General features: G+C 30.7%; 1 protein-coding gene across 3 annotated transcripts in view; it reads right to left on the reverse strand.

Annotated features, from left to right (window-relative positions):
- PHF3 (PHD finger protein 3) overlaps positions 1-20272 on the reverse strand; it is a 99838-nt gene that overhangs the window by 24398 nt on the left and 55168 nt on the right. For all 3 annotated transcript variants that reach the window (XM_031964680.1, XM_031964678.1, XM_031964679.1), the window contains 4 exons: positions 13479-13788; positions 9770-9953; positions 1802-1952; positions 1567-1723 (listed from right to left, as the gene is read on the reverse strand). In XM_031964680.1, coding sequence (XP_031820540.1) covers positions 1567-1723; positions 1802-1952; positions 9770-9953; positions 13479-13788 — 802 coding nt within the window. The remainder of the gene's footprint in view (positions 1-1566; positions 1724-1801; positions 1953-9769; positions 9954-13478; positions 13789-20272) is intronic.

The raw sequence follows: 20272 nt of genomic DNA on the forward strand, positions 1-20272 counted from the left end.
TAATATGACCAAAGGAGAAGTGTGTTTACTACTCTCCTGATCTGTGCTATGTTCTGTGAGCAACCACAAGTACATTTTTCTGTCCACAACTGTGATTAGGTTTTCTACTACCCTGCAGATGCATACTCTTAGTAAGCTAGTCTCCCTCTTCACTCTGGGGCTGTGATCCAAAACTCTGTATGGGTTCATTATGGGAGTAATGTATCATGAAATCATTGAAACCAGGGCTAGAAAAGTCAGTCCTTCAGACCAATTGCTTCGTTCCTTTTTCATCTGTGGGCTGAGAGTTTCAGATGTTGTCATTACTGATTCAGTCACCCCAAGGCCTGTGCTGGCTTTCCAGGGTGCTCCCTGTGCTAGACTGTGTTCTACTTCCTTTGGGACAAGCCTTTTCCATTCACATTCTAATCAGAGGGAAAATAGAATGTCCCTTCAATTATTAATTTCCATCAAGGCATAAAGGTGGCATAACAAAGGCAGGGAATTGACTGAGCTCTTCCAAATTCCTTTCTAAACAACTTTAAAATAATGGGAAGACGAAATTCTACTATAGAACCAATAGAATAATGGGGCGAAAGAGTCTTCTAACACAAAACAACCTGGAATTACAAGAAATGGTTCTTTACTATCAAATTCAAAACTACCTGTGTAACGTTCATATTCCAAAATGCAATACTACTAATTCTAATTTTGACTTCTCTTACTTTGCCATTTGCTTAAAAACAAAAAAAACCCTTAAATCTATTGTTAAGCCAATTAGTCAAGGGGCAAATCATATAATCCTCTAATAAGCCTTTTCTAACCTGTCACCCAGGTGAAGTGTATTCTTCAACTTCTACTTCACTATAGCACTTTGAATGAAACAAATATATCAACTTCCTCAAAAGCAATACCCATGCCTTATCTATCTTTTTCTCTCTTTAAATATGACGATTTAAACTTGAACATTTTTTTAAAACGAGGAATCAATATATGTTGCATTGTCATTTGAAGCACATTTTAAAACATTTTTTATAACACACTAGATAATTTTTTAACTCTATTTAAAAACCATCTCAATTCAAACGTAAAATTATGTAAGACAATTAAGCAAGCACCAGTTAAAGGAAGTCATGTTTGTCAAAAGAAAAAAAAGCCAAAAAATATATAAATTAGCAAAAATCACATTAAAATATGTTATGAATTCCCTCAGTGCTTAAGTATGAGGCAAATAATTTTCTATGAGATATCTTTCAGTTTCAGTATATCTCTTTGCAACTCATTCTGTGTAGTAAAATTTCATACATTAATAAAATAAAGTATTTGTTTAGAGACATTATTTAAAAGGAATTCATTTATTTATATCTGTCACATTAAAAAATTCAGTATGACAGGTGTGTCTTAATTTTAAACTACAGAAAGGACATCATTATAATGTGATATGATTTTATAACATGTTTCCATAACATGGATGACAAAAACAATATCACAAGAAGATTGCTACATGTTTACTTCAACCTGAAGCACCTTAAAGTTTCTGAACTGTCAAAAAACTCATTTTGGAACAAATTAATTGAATTTACTTACATTGTTTTTAGGATCTTTCAAATTGAACATCAAACTTCTATATTTATTCTTATATTTGGCATCAGTATCCCGAAAAAAAGAAAAAAGTTCCTTTTCAATTTTTGTTGCAACTTTGGATGCCCGTTCTTCTGGGATCTTCAAATTTGAATCTGTAAGTCTTAAAACAACAACAACATTTTTTTTAAATTAACCAAAGATTAGTTTATCTTCTACAATGCTACTATGACTATATTACCTTTTCATGAGAATGTCTTTGAGGGAATGTTTAACACTTTGTCTGATCTGGTCTGCAGAAGGTTTGGAAGCAGGAGTAGGGGGTGCATGTACATTAGGCAATCCCGTTTTCTCAGTTTTCTTCTTTTTAAAGTCCTGCTTTTCGTGTATACCTTAATTGAAATAAAATGAAGAATTTACTTAAAAATAAAGTCTACATAAAGTTGTAAGAAAAATTAATGTTAGGGTTAGGTATGCTCATTTAAAAAATATGTAAATTATTAAAAATAAAAAGTCTGAAATATATGAACTGAATACATATATTCTCCCACCCAAATAATTATTTTCATAAATTTAAGAATACAAATGAATCAAATAAAAATTATATAGAAAATACATTCTCAAACACAGGTTAAGTAAGTAAATAGCTGACTGAGTTTCTTTTCCCATTATCTTTCTGTTGCACCAGAATACTCAAAGAATTAATAATGAAAAAGTTTTTATTAGTTTGCCTGAAGAACAGGGTCACAATTTGGCAGCCATGAAGTATAAGCTTATTTTACATATGAGAAAATTGAGGCCTAGAGCTTAAACAGTTGATTATAGCCATAAAAATCATTAGTAATCATTAATTTACCTGAGCATCAAACTTCTTGAAAGACCTAATTCCAAATGTATATATAGTAGGCAGTATTAATAGATGACTTGTTAAAAATTCTATTTTTAACTTCTAAATTTTCTTCCTCCCTTTTTCTCCCCCAATCCATTGACAAGACAAGAAAAACAATATCCTTAAAAATATGAATAATCAAAAGCAACACAAATTCCCACATTAGCTATATCCATGAATGAGGGGAAAATATATTTCAATCTATACCCTGAGTCTATCAACTCTGCTACTTAGATGGCAGATAACAGGTGTTACCCATGAATTTTTTGGAACTGTGATTGATCATTGAGTTGATCTAACTTCTTCCCATTCTTCTTTTTTCAAAGATGGTAATCCTTACAGTATCACTGTTATCTTATATGCTGTATTCCTAATTCTACTCAGTACACTTTGTGTAAGTTCATACAAATGTATTCCCAGATTTTGCTGAAACCATATCTCTTTAACTGTTTACATAAAAATAGAGAAATGAGAACTTTATCAGAGATTTTTTTTTTTGGTCAATTTCCTGCTTGTCTTTCAATTTTTTTGTTTGGTTATGAAAAAATGATTAATTTTATATAATCAAATTGTCCATTTTATCTCCTGTGACTCTTCTCTATCTATTAATTGGTCATTAACTCTTCTCTTAAGACACATTTTCTTCCATGCCCCTCTAATTTGCTTCATATGTCAATCACCTTATATCTAAATCATGTATCCACTTTGAAGCTTGTCTTGATACATAGTTTGAGATGAAAGTCTACACCTAACTTTGGCTAGACTATTTTACCTTTTTCCCAACCACTTTTGTTAACTAGTAAGTTTGTGGTTCAAAGATAGGATCTTTAGGTTCATCCAAAAATGGGTTACTGTAGTCATTTACTTCTGTACATTGTGTATTGATTCAATGAACAACCTATTTTTTACTCAGCAACAAAATTGTTTTGATAACAACTTTATAATGCAGTTTGAGAACTTGTGAGATTAAATCCTATTCCTCCCCATTTTTTTCATTGATTCTCTTAATATTTTTAATCTTTTGTTCCTCTTATGAATTGTTATATTTTTTTCTAGTTCTATAAAAAAGCTTTTGGAAATTTGATTAGTAGAACACTGAAATAAGTAAAGGTGTATAGTACTGCCATTTATATCACACTGGCTCAGTCTACCACAATATTTCTCCAATCATTTAGATATGTATTTGAAGAATGTATTTAAATTGTTCTCATAATTTCTATGCATGTCTTGGGCAGGTATACTTTATTCTGTCTGTTATTTTAAATAGAATTTCTGCTAGATTATATGAGTATTATGTAGAAATATATATGATTTCAGTTTATTTTATATTCTGCAACTTTGGGGAAATTGTTGGATTAAATTTTTAATTGACTCATTCTCTAATAAACTGCATTATCTACAAATTTGTGTTTATTCCTTTTAGTGTTTTTAACAGGAATAAGTATTATATTTTGTCAAAAGCTTTTTCTTCATCTGGTGACATAATCATTTGATTTTTACAAATATAGTATTACTAAATCAGTCTTGATTGCTGTTATAAATTCAGCCTGATCATAGACCATACAGAAACAATTTTTTTCTTTGTTTTGACGCCCTAATTTTAAGTATCAAGATTATATTTAAATCATGAGAGAAAATTGGAAGGACCCCTTCCCTATCAAATTAATAGTTAAAGTGTTTGGTAGTATTTGCAGAAATCCTAGGTTCTTACCTTTTAGAATCATTTATGGCTTGTTCCAATTCTTTTTCTAAGATAAGACTATTTTAAGTATTCTGTTTCCTATTGATATGGAAATCTTAATATATTTGTAAATATATATATCATTACATTTAGATTATCAATTTTACTGTGGTAAGAGTTGGGTAAAATAGTCCCTAGTATTTGATATTGTATCTTCTTCATTTGTTATAAATTCACTTATTTTTAGTTTTTGTACTGAAAATTTTATTTTTCTCTTTTTAAAAATCAAATTAACTATTGGTTTGTCTATTTTATCATTTAAAAAAACCAGCTAGTTTATTAGATAAATTTTTCTTTACACATAATTTTGTTAATCTCTCCTTTCATTTTCAGGATATCTATTTTGGGTTTTAATTTGTTGGATTTTTTTTTTTTAATTGCATGCTTAATTCACTGATCTGCTCTCTCACTTTTAATAATATAAGAGTTTAAAAATGTAAAATTTCCCCTTGACTGTTTCTATAATTTATTTTTTGACCTACCTATTCTTCAGGACTATTATTTAGTTTCCAATTAAATCTTTCATATTCTAAAAACACTTCTTAAAAAATATAACTTCTTAAAAAATATAACTTATATTAATAGAAAAAATATAACTTATAATATATTATGGGTGACAAAAATAAGTATTTAATACTTCTGTTTTCCTGCATACATTTGTCAAGGTTGTGTGCTCTAATAATGGCCAACTTTTACGATGATGTCATGCATGGTTGAGAAATATATTCCTTTCTTGTCCGATTCAACATTCTCCAAGTTTATCATCTCTAACATTTCTAAAATTCCATTCTTTTCCTTAAACTTCTTTTTTAAGTTTTTTTAGGACTGAAAGGGATAAGCTGAGGTACCCACTATTATAGTTTTAGTGGTTACATCCTCTTAAAACATTTGGTTGGTTGGTTGTTGGCCTTTGTTCTTGAAGAGGACCAAAATGACACCACTATGTTAGAGTTGAGTTATTCTATGTCCAACTATGACTGAACAGGCCTATATGATGAGCTCAGAATGCTCTGCCACAGGTCAGACACTAACAGTCCCTTATGAACATTTGGGATGGTTTCTCTTATTTTGTGCATCTCATGTTTTTTCTAAATTAATTCATTTCTGTTTTGCACATCATCTTCTCTGATGAGGGCACGCCATGCTGGGTAGTCCTGTGCCAGTATCTCCCATGATACACAATCAATTCTAATGTTCTTAAGAGACACCTTAAAAGGAACTATTTCTGCTTTTTTTGACCACCTTGTGAGTGCTTGCCCCATGTTCTCCATAAAATAATCTTTTTGGCAAGTATACATTTGGCATTTGAACAATGTGACCAGCCCTACAAAGATGCGCTCTGCAGGAGCTGGAATGCCTGGAAGTTTAGCTCAAGAAAGAACCTCAGTTTTTGGTATCTTATCTTGCCAGGTAATCTTAAGAATCTTTCTAAGACAATTCAAGCATTTAACCATTCCTTTAAGAATTCAGATACTATGTCATTTGGTGCTTATTTTAATATAATTTCACTGTCTATAGTATCTTTTAACAAAATGGGGTTCCCCTTCCTGGTAATCTCTTTCAATTAAATCAACATCTCTTTTGTTTAAGATTATGACTGCTAGCCCTGACTTTTAACTTCAGCTAAAGCATAATAGATCATGCTTCAGCCCTTTAATATTGTATAATTTTGTTTTGACTATTTCTTACCAACAGAACTGGATGGATTCTGGTTCCTACCAGATTCTGTTAACTTCTTCTTTCTCTCCCACCCAATGAGAGCCACTGAAATTTTTTTTATAAATTTTACAAATAAAAAGAGAGTTCAGAAGGAAGCAAAGACAAGAAGGATAATTTTGAAAACAATATATAGAATTATATACTTTTCTAACACTCAAGCATTATGAAGTAGAGATTGATGGTTTCATTTAGAATCCTTCAATAATTTACTATATATGGAAATATTCTTATTTTAGCATTGAATTTTTAATATTATCTTTTAAAAAACAGTTAATAGCATAAACTTGAAAATAAGATATTTATATGGGGATAAGGTAGGGTATATTAGCCTATTTTGACTTGAAATTCAACAAAAACTTAAGTCAACTTTCAATTACTCATGGTAATCAGATAATAAAAGATAATTTCAAATTACAAAGTCATAAAAGTCCAACAATAGAATCATAAAGCATTTTAGACTGAACGAGGAACTCTTTTGAATCAGGGAATAATATTTATTAAGCATCTATTATAAAGCCAGAAATTCCTCCAGATGCAAGTACAAAAAATGAAATAATCCTTATTTGGAATGGACTTATTATATCCAAACTCTGAGACAAAGTCATAAGAAATATATAATATCCAAATACCTCAACCCCTCCTAAACCTTTTTTTTTGTTCTTATCACAACCTCAAGTTACTCTCTTCCTAATATCTAACTTATAGCTCAACTTTATTTTTCACATCCTTTGCCTCTCTTATCCTAACATTGCCTATCTCTTATCAAAAGCCATTCTTGCACAATGCTCACCATATGCTACTTCCATCTCTACTTGCCCTTTGGCTTAACAAATTACACAAATTGTCTAAGCACATTACAAATCTGTCATCTAATCTCACCAGGGCCATCACTGCAGCAATTCTTTCCCAAACTTTCTAACTCCTCCATGGTACTCTTTTAGACTCCTATAGCTCTTTGATCACATCAGAGCAGAACTTTGCCTCACTTTCCTGAGGTCACTTGCTATATTAGTCATGAGGATTTTCTCTATCTAAATCAAAAGTTCTGCTTATCAAAATTTATTGCATATCTTTAACTAGAAATTTAAAAAAATTCTATTTTCTGTTTATAAGATTTTCAATATGCATAAGAGATTCCATACACACACACAAAAAAAAATTCTAGAACAGAATACTAGAAAGAGAATTAGGGAGATTTCTGGAAAACATAGCAGCCATTTATTTGCATTTGTATTTAACTTCTTGGAGGGGAAAAAACAACTTTATCATACTCCTAGGTACACAAATTCAAAAATTGAGTGTGGCATTCTTGACCTGTTCCTTTCTTTGTGAGGCCACTTACCCCCAATTTGTTGCCAAGGTCTGATGATTTTATCTTCATATTATCTCTTAAATAGTCCCTTTTCTCTCTTCTGACACAGGCATCACTTTAACATAGGCCCATATCACAAATATAATTGAATTATTGCAACAGTCTATTAGTTGGTGTGCCTGCCACAAATTACTCTCCAAGCCACATATGATAAAATGCTATGCGATTCAAAGTTTTTCATAGCCCTTTATAGTTTTCTTCTACCTCACCCCCACCAATATACTTTGTGATCCAATAATACTGCCTCTTTGCTATTCCCTAAAAAAGACACTTCATCTTCTAACTCTATTTTCACTGGCTATTCCTAATACATAGAATGCTGCTCTCTCCTCACTGCCATATTCTAGCTTTCTTGAAGTTTCAGCTAAAATCCTACCTTTTCTAAGAAGCCTTTCCAAAGGCTTCCCTCTGTTGGTTAGTTTCTATTTATCTTGAATATAGCTTGGTTCTACAAAGTTGTGTCTCCTCCTTCAAAATGTAAACTCCTTAAAAACAAGGTCTTTTCTTTGTGTTCCCCATAGCTTAACATGGCACATAGGCGTTTACTAATTGTTCATTTACTGAAGCATGTCAATTACCTCCTTCTGGATACTTTGGAGGTTTCCATGATGCTGTGTTCTCCTAATTGTTCTTTGTTAGTCTCCTTTGTCAGTTCTCCACCCATGTCATGCCTACCCTGACTGTTCCCAAGGCACCGGAATTCTCCCAAGCTACTTTCTCTTTTCTGTTCTATACTATATTATTTATTTGGTGATCTCATCAATTACCATGGGTTCAACAGTCAATTCCTACAGAATGAGAAGTAGCTTTGATTTCAATTAACCACAAAATATGTGGGTACATACATATACAGTTATATAAAATATATCTAATTAAAGGTTTTCCTGTAGATGGTGAAGTCCTTTAGAAGCACCTATTTACACAACACATGTTCTGATTACATTTATCCTCAAAACTGCAAAGCCTTCTAAAGAGTACTCACAATTTCTCAAAAATCCATTAATCACTTATGTGTCAATCACTGGTAAAGGCTGGGAACATAAAGATAAAAATTTTAACAGTCCCAGATCTCAATGAGTTTACATTTTAATGGGATAGAAAACATAAAATATACAAACTATAAATCAAATATAATGAAATCTTGGAGATGATTAAATTAGCATCAAGAGGAATCAGGAAAATAATCCTGTAATAAATGGAGTAAGAGCTGATTTGAAGTAAACTATAGAAATGGAAGAACATTCCAGAAATATGGGGAAAGAGTATTAAAAAAAAAGTATAATCATAAGTAAAAAAAAAAATTAATAATAATGAGATAAAAAATGCCTATCATCTATACCAGTACAGACAATTGGACAATCAATGTAAAGTGTCGATTCATCAGAGTACATATCTTCAAAAACTACATACATCCAATGACCAGAACTAATTAAAAGAAGTTAACTAAATTGAATTGTTTTAATATTATGTTGAAATGGAGCTGAGAATCATGGATTAGCAATCTTTGAAAAATTAAGTTAAAGGGTACTCAAAAGACAATAGAAAGGGCACATGACATTTCTGAGTAGACTAAAATAAATTAACAACAAAAAACTCAAGAAGAAAACTGGTATAATGGATATCACATGAAATATATATAACCAGAAAAGAAGATGGACCAATCACAAAGCATAAATGAAACACTCTGTACTCCACAGATAGATATCCACTCAATGACAAGAGATCTAGAAGAAAGTACCCAACATTCTCCATCTTTCAGAACTTAAGACTTTTTCCATCAATACTCAGAAATGACCTTCGACATGAAACTTTTCCCCCTCGTTATCCCATACAATCCCATCTTCAAGTGCCTCAGTCACATTACTGTATATTCTTGCCCATATCATGAATTTTTAACTTGGAAGAACATAAATGTGAATTTTTAAAATATTCTGACAATAATATTTCACCATAACTAGTTTCCTCTATAATTCTGCATTTTATGCATTAAAAACATTATTTTGAGTAAGGGTCTTAAGAAAGTGATCATGCAAAATCAGAATTGCCAAAAAAGTTCATGACATAAAAGATTATGAAGTCCTACAACATATGAACATGCCTATCCCAACAAAATAAATGTTCTTTTCAGGACAATAACTATTTAAATTTTATCTTCATATTCTAAGCACCTAGCACATGAAAAATAGTTAATAAATGTTTGGTGACTGAAGAACAAATCTTGAGACAAGATATCTAAAGGTATCAAATTTCCTTGGCTGTACTATCATTTCACAATAAATGAAGATAAGTAAACCATGAGTTAGAGCTTCAGAAACTCTTATTTAGGGGGAAAAAAGATTTCTACTATCACAGCTACAGAAATACATTTCTTGTTATGGAAATGAATCGACATTTTTAAAACTAAAAAACTTTTGCAAAGGTTCTAGGCAGTAGAATATACTATGAAATATAAATACAACAGTGAAATAATTTTTGATAGATTTCGTACCTGATTTTGTGGTCTTTTCACCTGTGCAAAAAACAGTTGTAGACTCTTTTGTAATTTTTTCATTTTTCTCTTCTGAGGATCTCCGGGGCAAAATTGTTTGTCCCATCTTTCGAAGAGGAGCCAGTTGCCATTTTTTTATCTCAGAATCTCTGTATTCTGAAGAATTTTTGCCATCACCAGATTCCTGAAAAAATGTTTATTTCAATTAATTTAATTTCATACTGTGAAAAAAAAAAATGAAGGCATCATAGCATTAATGAATTGAGAGATGATGTGGGAATTAGGAAGTATCACCTCTAACAGGCAAGTCTCTTAAGACCATAAAGCCACATAAAGGAAAAGCTGCACTATTAAAGAATAAATTTATTCAGCAGGAGATAACTATACCAATATAAACAGTCCTAGCCAAAAAAAAAAAAAAAAAAAAAATTAATTTCTGAAAAGAACTACAAAGTGAAAAAGAATGTTAAAATAGCAAATCTTCCCCAAAAAATTCATGTAGTACAATCATCTCTCTTTTCTCCATAAATAGATTTTGCTTCAAAACTTCTCATTTCTTGCACATCCCACCCAAAACCAGCTCTCAGGGTTTTTACGCAATTCGTAAAAGAATAAAAACTATGCAGGATGCTATGAATTAGCCTAGCAATCATGGAAAGCAATTTGAAACCATATGTCTAAAGTCAGACTGTACACACCCTTTGATTCAACAATATCTTTGCTAGATCTAAAACCCACACAGAGCAGAAATAGAAGAAAAGGGGAAAAAAAAAAAAAAAAAAAACCAAAAAAAAAAAAAAAACACCCGAACACCACCAGGTGGGTGGCACAGTACCTAGAATACTGAGCTTGTAATCAGGAACATTCAGCTTCCTGAGTTCAAATCTGGCATCAAACACTATCATGTGACTGGGCAAACCACTTAATCCTGCTTGCCTCAGTTTTCTTATCTTTAAAACAATGACCTGGAGACAGAAATAAACTACTCCAATATCTGTGCCAAGAAAACCCCAAATAATCATGAAGAGTCCACAACAACAAAAAAATTTTATAGTGGCAAGGAACTAGAAATTAAAGGGATACCCATAAATTGGAGAAGGATTGAAGAGATTAGGAGATATGTCTAATATGCAGAATAAGTAATACATTTTTGGACTCAGACATGGTCTATTTTCATGATTATCCATACTGATTACAAGATTAAAAAAAAAATTCTATAGAAGGGAGAAGAGAAATCCTTATTAACTGGGAAAAAAATCAAAATAAAAAATTACCTTAAAAAATAATAACCACGTAGAAAATTCAAACATCTATTCAATAAGGATTTGTTAAACCCCTACTCTAAGTAAAACAATGTACCTGTTATGAGGATCAAAAAGGAGTAAAAAGCACTATGGTAGCTTTCCTAACCCTGTAGGAGATATAGGTTACCTAACAAATTGTACTGTGTATCTCCTTTATAAAAACAAGCAAAACAAAACAAACTGAGTTTCTATCAATAGGGAAATAGTTCAAAGGGTTTATATTAGTTTAATGGAAAAGTATTTTCCAATAAGAAATGCAAGGAAAATGAGATTTTTATGACTGGGAAAAAAAAAAAAAAAAAGCAGGCATCTCCCCACCAAAAAATATACATACAATGACTACTACAAAAATGAGAATGAAAAGAAAACTAAAAGGAAACTAACCTATTGAATAACTTTAAAACAAACAGTGATTCAAATGAATGATGAAAAATACCTCTCAAAACAGACAGGCAGGGAACTGTATACTTATACAGGATATAGCATATACTAAACACTAAATAAATGCTTACAGACTGAATGACTAAGGGGAAAAACCTAGTATATGTGATCATATAGGATCATTTTCATCAGTTTTTGTTTGCTTTTTTTTTTCCATTTAAAAATTTGGGTGGGGAAAAGTGAAATAATTTATGAAGACAAAAGGCATCAATAAAACAAAGAAAACGAACATCAAATGAAATTTCATAATTACAAAATAATAATTAAAAGGTAAATTCACAGATAAAGGAGAAAAAGTATTCTTAAAATGTAGCCACAAGGATAGATAGGAGGGGAAAAAAAAGAAAGAAGGAATTTAAAACCAAGAGAGACGAAAGATTTGCTATATTCCAGGAACAAGCTCAATTATTTTCTCAGAAGAATGTGGGATTAAGTTGGGAAAATACCATACAGGACTTTTTGTGCCTTCACTTAAGGTTTGCCAGTTTGCCATTTCTTTCTCTAGATCCTTTTATAGACGATGAAACTGAGGCAAACAGAGTTAAGTGTCATACCCAGATCACATTGCTATTAAGCATATGAGTGTCTTATCAAGATAAATCGTCTAAACTCTAAACTCATGGCATTATCTACTGTGCCACCTGGCAGTCCATACAACACCATAGGAAACTTCAGCCAAAAAAAAAAAAAAAATTTCGGTGATGATGTAGAATAAAATAAAATAAAAGCTTAAGTACTGAACAAGAAAATGGAGGAGGCAATTGTCAGAAATGTTTTGTACAGGATCAAAGAATCCTTTATTCAAGAGAATAAAATATAAAATACAATATTTTAATAGGCTAAGAAGAGGGAAACAAGTCAAGTAGAAACAAGAACACAAGTAAAAGCACAAAAATTATATAAGTAGAATTTATACCACAGCATAAGGAGGTATAATGGAAATTAACATTTCTAGAATCATAAATTTGGAAAGTGTCAACTAATCTAACCCTTACATTTTGGGAATGGGGAAACTGAGAATCAAAGAGGTAGAACAGTTTGCATAAATTCACACAGATATTACGGAGAATAGCTGAGATTTGAACTGACTCCAAATACATTCTCTTTATACTACAGAATCTTATACGACATACGAAACATCTCAAGTGCCACTCTTAATGTCCAGTAAGAAACATAGATTTGAACTAAGGAGCTAAAATGAGTTTTTGTTGATTCTTGATAAGGGAAGCCTAGTTTAAAACTGTATTTTCAGATTAACCTGGTCATGTATGTGTAATCTAGACTAAAGCAGGGAGGAGACTAGAAACAAAACCAGCCATTACAGTAGTATCCAGGTATAAGGGGAAAAAAAAAATCTAATTTAAAATGACGCACAGAGAGAAGAGAGAAAGCGTAAATGATATGTCAAAAGGACTATGTGTATAATTGTGAGCAGTACTAAATGGACTGAAATGAAGATAGGTCTTGAACTTCACTGATTTGATGCTCTAACAACACCGTATATAAAACAGGATAATTTAAAAGCTATATGACTTTTCTTCCCTTTTTTTAATTATAGAGAAAATTTAACAGGTAAATTAAGTCATATAGATAGGTAAGCTTAATTTGAAAAATTAATAAAAATTTTCAGGAAATGCTGCTTTTACTCCCCATGTTACTCCTAATGTAAAATAAGAGTAGTAATCCCTTGACATTAAAAAAGTAGACATTTCTGCAAATATAAAATATAAAAGTACCAAAAAAAAAAAAAAAATCTAGACTGACAGTTTTAATAGTTCCACTAGAGAAGCTGAAAAAATAAAAATACTTTTCCTAGGGTCACACAGCCAGGCAGTGTTAAATGTCACATTTGAACTCAGGCCTCTTGACTTCAGGACTGGCGCTCTATCCACTGCACCAACTAGCTGCCCCCAAAATAAATATTATTGAAAAAAATTTTTCAATGAAACTTAAAAAAAACTTACCCGTCTTAAAATTTTGACTTTGTGCTTTGTTGTATCATCTACATGCTTGTTTTTTTCATTTGTAGGTGCTTGCTTTGATAAACCAAGTTTTTCACAATCCATTGCTTTATCTTCTCTATGAACTTCAATTTTAGCTTGGTTTTCCAAAATCTCTGAATCAACAGGTTCACTCTTTTTATCTTCTTCAGCACAACATTTCACACATACATATTCTTTGTCTTCTTCTCCCATTTGCTGGGCTTGTGAAAGGCTTAAACCTACACAATCTCCATGAAACCAGTCATCACATCTCCCACAGCCAACCATAAACCTGAAGAAAAAAAAAATTCTTCCAATTAATAGGGTTTAAAATTTACTCTTAAATAAATTTATAAACCGTTTCAAAACGTTACTCAAAAAATTTATTTCCATTACATTTTTACATACTATCTCAAAATTCCTTACAACGCAATGCTCAAGTTACTCAAGTTGTCAATCTACACAATTTTTTTCTCATTTTAGAGAAACATAAAACTTAAAAATCAAATTTGTAAACAGGAAGCCTACAAAGAAGTCATAATAAAACATCAATTAAAATATTAACACTGTCCCTATAAGTATGTGTGTATAACTCACTGACATGATTAACTCACACCAAGGCATCCAAAGATTCTGGTTTCCAGACCTAAACTTAGGCACTCATCAAACTACAGGACAATCAAGTTCACAATTTTTGAGCCCATAGATCACTTCAAAAAGGTAAGAAGTTTGGAAGGAGTGAAAATTCCATGATAAGGATCAAATTATCATGATTATAACTTATATTTTTGAAGCAGTAACAAGTCAATTTTAAATACTTGTGATTTATTTAAAAATTATTTTGGCTTTAAAAAATGGTGCCCTTTTCCTACTTCTGAAGTCTGAAAAAAAATTGTTCCTTCACCAAGGCTCACTGTCAGAAAAAGTTGAATTCACTTAATAATCCACACTAGTATGTCATTCTCTATCTAATGAATTATATCTCAGAATAACCCCAAAACTAATGGACTAAGCAAATTAGAATAATTTATCAAGTAGTTTTTGGTGGAAACAATCATCTTTTGAATTACTTGAAAATAGAATCTTTGTAGGTTTATACACGATTGCTAATAATTTTTATTTTACATTATAGGAAATTTGTGCACATATTTTTTCCCCAGACCAGTAGTTAATTAGGGAAGATGTCAAATGATAGTTTTAGCCATATTCATTGTGATCTTAAAATAATGCCTCTGAAATTCTCTTTGAACCTAAAGGCAAACACTATATTAGCAAACTGCTTACCCCCTCCAAAATTTCTTTTAAGTAGCTAACTAGCATAAAATCTTAAATCAAGGATACACTAGATCCTAGGAAACTTTTCTGCTTCTAGTAAACTAGACTCAGAAGTCAAGTGTACTTTAAAATGTTTCCCTCAGATATTCCTTCATCTGCCAAAAGTTCCTTTCTACAATCCTGAATACACTTATCACTATCATCATTATACAAAAGATAATCCAACCAAAACTAAAATACCTTTAAAATTTAGCAATATCTTGAAAAAGATGTATATTCAGGTGAATTTATTCTCACCTATGTAACAGTTTATGTTGAATGGTATTTTCATAAATTAAAGACATTATTTCCATAACTTGCTGCAATAGCTCATCTTGAGTCTTCAGCTTATCTTCAACGTTCTCATTTGTAAACTAAGTGTGATATTCTATACAAATTAAAATTCCTTGAGATTCAGATCAAAAAGTGCTATCAGAAATTAAAAAATTTTCCCTACATAAATTTTAGAGCATAATTCAAAGCACTGGCTTTCCAAAAATACTAGTAAATAGATTCTAATATGTGTTATTTTATCTACCACTGTATTTTGTTTCTTTTTAAGGCCACCAAAAAAAAGTAGGTTTTTTGGCAGCTTTTTTTTAAATTAAAGGATGTTTTCTGCCTTCAATACAGTGCCAAAAGAATTCTCACAATTTTTTTAGATGGACTTAATAAAATTCTTTAAAGCAATAAATTTTTGAAAGGGATTCATGAAAGTGGCTTTCTTTTTTCAAATGATAAACCTATAACTAATTCATCAGTTGGTCAAAAACATAAAAAATCTTTTTCCTGTTAAAGGAAACTTGGCAGTTTCAACTGTCCTTTAGACCAAAAGTTGCATGTCTAAAGATTGTCATTTCCCCCCCCCCCAAAAAAAATCCCTTAGAATCTACATATCTGGATATGATTCAAGTTCTTTGATTCGTAGACAAGATTTCTATGCTTTTCAAAATGATTTTCAATGTAGATTATGGAAAAGAAATCCAATTGAATGTCAATGTTTCAGAAAGGTCCTGGGATCCCGGATCTTCCACGTAACTACGAGCAAGGAAATTTATCTTCCAGGTGCCTATTTATCTGTAGTAAATTGTGTGGATTGGATTACCTTCAGTCCTTTTATGATAAAAATCCTTTAAATTCTGTACTTAAAAGATTCCATGATTTCATTGCTATGGGTATATATCCTCTACTAGTTTAGATCACAACTCTATACCTTAGAAGATGGTTGCTTAAATAGCTGTGGGTGAAAATCTTCATTTTATGGTCAAGCCCCTATTAATTTAGCTAAAGTAATCCTTGATTAGGTCCATCCTTAAGTCTTGTACTTAAAAACCTTTTATTCTCCTTATTAGGACCTACCATAAATATACTCTGTTGACATATCCTTTGAGAATCCAGTCATTCTCATAACATGAAGAGGACTTGAGTGATCCATTCTGTGCTTAGTTTGAATAAGCCTTCATAACTAGGCAATTTATAAGTTTGTCTTCCAGAATACTTCAGTTCTAGTTTATTTTGGAAATATTGCAAACTTGTATTTAAATAAAATAAGGATCTAGTGATATCAATGGGAGCATTTAGTTAACTTTTAACACTTTAGATTATGTGTAATACAGGACAGTGAGTTATAAGTACTCCTAAATGTACGAGGAATTAAAGTGAAGCACATTATTCACTAACTTTAAAACTAAAATGATGGCAAACTGGATCCCAAATTTAGGCCATGAATGTAGGTACAGATTAGCAATTAAAATTTAATACAAAGTCATTATTGGGATAAAATAAAAATTCAAGGGGGAAAAATAATATCAAGTTCAAAAGCAATTTCTTTAGTGTTGTTTTCATTTTTTTCTTTTCACTGACAATTTATGTAAGGGGCCCACATTCACTCACCTCCATCACTCCAACCCCCCAAAATTTTTATGGTTCCATCATCCCTCAAATCTATTCTTAAAGAGTAAATAGCAATGAATGAAATTTTTTGAAAAGGTAGCAAGGAAAACAATGAAAGAAACATAGTCCATATGAAAATATTCTTAATGTGTTGTAGAATAAGATTCTTATCTCCAAGTCAATTAAAACACCTGGTTTATCTGTATATTTTTCACTCTATTTACTATAAGTTTAAAATGTGTACATAAAAGATAAAGTAACGGTATACAAGGCCATTTCAAACCAAATTAAGAATCTGAATCTTAGCTTTGCTTTTTGAAATTAACTTCCTGTATTACAAAGAATCAAATAAAAATTCACATTTCTTCAAAGTCCTGGATTTGAGGAGTGGAGGAATAAATTTATCATTATGTTGTCATCAAGTTCTTTTATGATCCAACTTTTTTTAAAGGGGAAGAAGCAAGAGAAGTTTAGAGAAGCACCTAGGATCATCATTCTAACAATGGTGCAAGTTTCACATTACAAGTTATATCCAAGTTTAATATTAACAGTTTTGTCTTTTGGTGCTCCTAATGCCTCAATAATGCCAAATTTTGTGATATTCCAGTGTAATCATTATTATATTCTGAACTAAATTTTAATGTATAATGTTTATTTTTATAGAAAAAATAAAGCTTCCTTATTTTTGAAGTTACTTACTGAGCAACTCTCTAGAGAAAAATTAACTTAAGACTCTAAAAAGGAATTCTGGAAGTAATCAGAAGCAACTGATTAATACCAAGTTTGTTTTTTAGGTCTTAAAAAGTCTCAATTTGAAGAACTGGTTTTCCTGTTGATTTTCATAACATGACCTGAACTTTATAAAGTACTCTCTGGATTTTATCTAATGTTCATCTTCGGCAGAAGGGTCAAGAAATTGATGGCAAATCATGGATAAAAAAATTCTAAAAAAACAAGAGTAAGAATAGGAACTAAATATAGTAAAACCTCTTTCTTCCTAAACAGACAATAATTTGTTTTAAAGATTCATGGATTAACAAATTTGATTTTAAAATTACCTAAATTTTGCAAGATGAAAATATAATTACAAATAAAAAACTAGAAAAATGTTAACATTTCAAAATAACTGTATGTTATGTCATGGTTGCAAATTATGTTATTTCACTCTTGTCAAATGACAAATATACGATTCAGTCAAGCTACTTCACTCTTAAAAAACAAAATGTAAAAATATTTAAAATCAAATTTTAAAAAAAATCTCTGCTTGGCAACATTCTTCAAAAATTGTTAACTAGTATAAATTCACAATCCCATTTGTTTAACTACAATTAGGTAAAATTTATCACCACTGCTAATGTAGGCAAAATGTTTGACATAAGCCATTCAACAGAACAAGGGAATGGATTTGCCCAAACAAATTCAATGGCTTAGATATCAATCAGAAGGGCAAGATTTATATTGCACTAAAACTGCATTTTGATAAGTAAACTGATTATATGGCAAGTAAATACATCAGAAGAGTCGATTTCTTGTGTAATCACAAAATACTAATCACCTGTTCTTTTTTTTTTTAATTAAAACCAAATGTTTGAAATGTCTTTTCAAACTATACTCTTAGCTAACTTCTATAAATATTCATCACATTGCTTAAGTCTTTAAGTTCTTTTTCACTTTTTCCAAGTCAATTTTAGCACAGAGGAAATGGGAATTTGGTCATCCCATTAAAGGTACATTTAGTTTTAATCAGCTCAACAAAATAACCAAAGAATAAAGAAATTGATTTTAGATGTCATGATTATAGATTTTTCAAAAGCAAAAATTATTATAATGCTTAGATGCAAAATGCTGAAAACAAAACTAAAAAAAAATAATAATAATGGAAATGATGACCTATTAAAAAAAATTACACAGATACTTATACTTACCATACTGTGGTAAGGTTTTATTTAAGAAACTTAAAATAGTATAACACTTCTAATACTCCATTCTCTAGACAACTTTGAGGAGTTATTATGGAGAATATTTTTTCCTTCAGACAAGAAGTTAAATGGGACTTTTAAAAGACCTTTCCAATTCTAAAGTTCTACAATAATAAAAAGTTCAAACAGTTTATTTTATCTTGTTACCCAGATATTTCAGTTCTATTTGCTTCTTTGTGACTCTATTTGGGGTTTTCTTGACAAAAGATTCTGGAGTGGTTTGCCATCTCCTTCTCCAGCTCATTTCACAGATGAAGAAATGGAGGCAAACAGTTTTAAGGAATAGAAAGTATCTGAGACCACATTTGAACTCGGAATGATAAGTTTTCCTGACACTAGGCCCAGTACAGTAATTCAGTGTGCCACCTAACTATCCATTAACTTGTTTGCTATTATAATAAAATAAACTAGATGTGTATCAGTCTTTATAGGAATCAAATTTGCCATAGTTTTCTATCAAGAGTTTCATTATACTAAGTTTCCTTTTTGGGAAAGTTATGTACTGTTTAAAAGCAAAGCCTCACACAAATAAAAAGACCCCAAACAACTTGAGAAAAATGAACAAATTTTCAACATTCTGGTATCACAAAATGAAGGTCTCTTTCACATATAGTAAAAAAAGTAAAAATACTATGTCTTTAACATCCATGTCACTGAATCCAACTCTAAAAAAGGTTTACATCATGTTATTTGTGAAAACTAACTACATTACTTTAATTTCAAAGAACAGGATTACATAGAAGACTCGGAGAAGTTTCTTAGCCAAAATATATAGCAATTTTCTATAATGTGGTATTTGTATTAGTGTTGCTGGATCTCCAAACTGCAACCTGAAACGATGAATACAATTTTCTTTCAACTTCATCCCTATCTTTGTTCTTTATAAAAAAAAAAAAAAAAAGCTATTATCAAATGAACAATTCTAGAAAACTACAGAATTCTCAATTCTAAGGATACAAGAGTATCAGTATTGTCTTAATAGTTCAGAGAATTTACAAGAACACTTAAAATACTGCATTCAAATAAAAAGTACACATTTGCCTTACTCCATGTTACAAAGAAAATTAAGTTGACAATGAAAAGGTTGTCAAAACAGTTTTTAAGCTGCCAGGGTAATTCAAATTTTATTATAAAATTCAAATTTGGTGTTTATAAAACATGACAATTGTCCTAGGGAATGGTTATGTTTCACTTTACACAAACACATTTTAATGATACATAATGTGTAGAATTTCCATTACATACTTTACTTTTTTTGACTACTGATTTTTTGAGCCAACTAAAACAAAAATATATGTTAATGATGCCAAAAGTTGTATCATTCATATGGAGTGTCTTAAATTTGAATTTTCAGATGTCTAGAAACTTTAAAAAATGTCCTAAGTGTTTATAAACAGACATTTATACATAAATTAATGTAGTAATTATTACCTTTTCAGAAAACTCTCTAAGATGGCAAAACTATGTGCAATTTATACAATCAACTTGGTCTTTTTATTAACACACTTAAGTTAAATTTTTTGATTTGTCAGAAACTTCAATAATACTCCTTTGTACATAAAGGAATAAATTGTCACACAATGATTCCCC

This window comes from Sarcophilus harrisii, chromosome 4 (genome assembly GCF_902635505.1).
Source record: "Sarcophilus harrisii chromosome 4, mSarHar1.11, whole genome shotgun sequence".
NCBI lineage: Eukaryota > Metazoa > Chordata > Mammalia > Dasyuromorphia > Dasyuridae > Sarcophilus > Sarcophilus harrisii.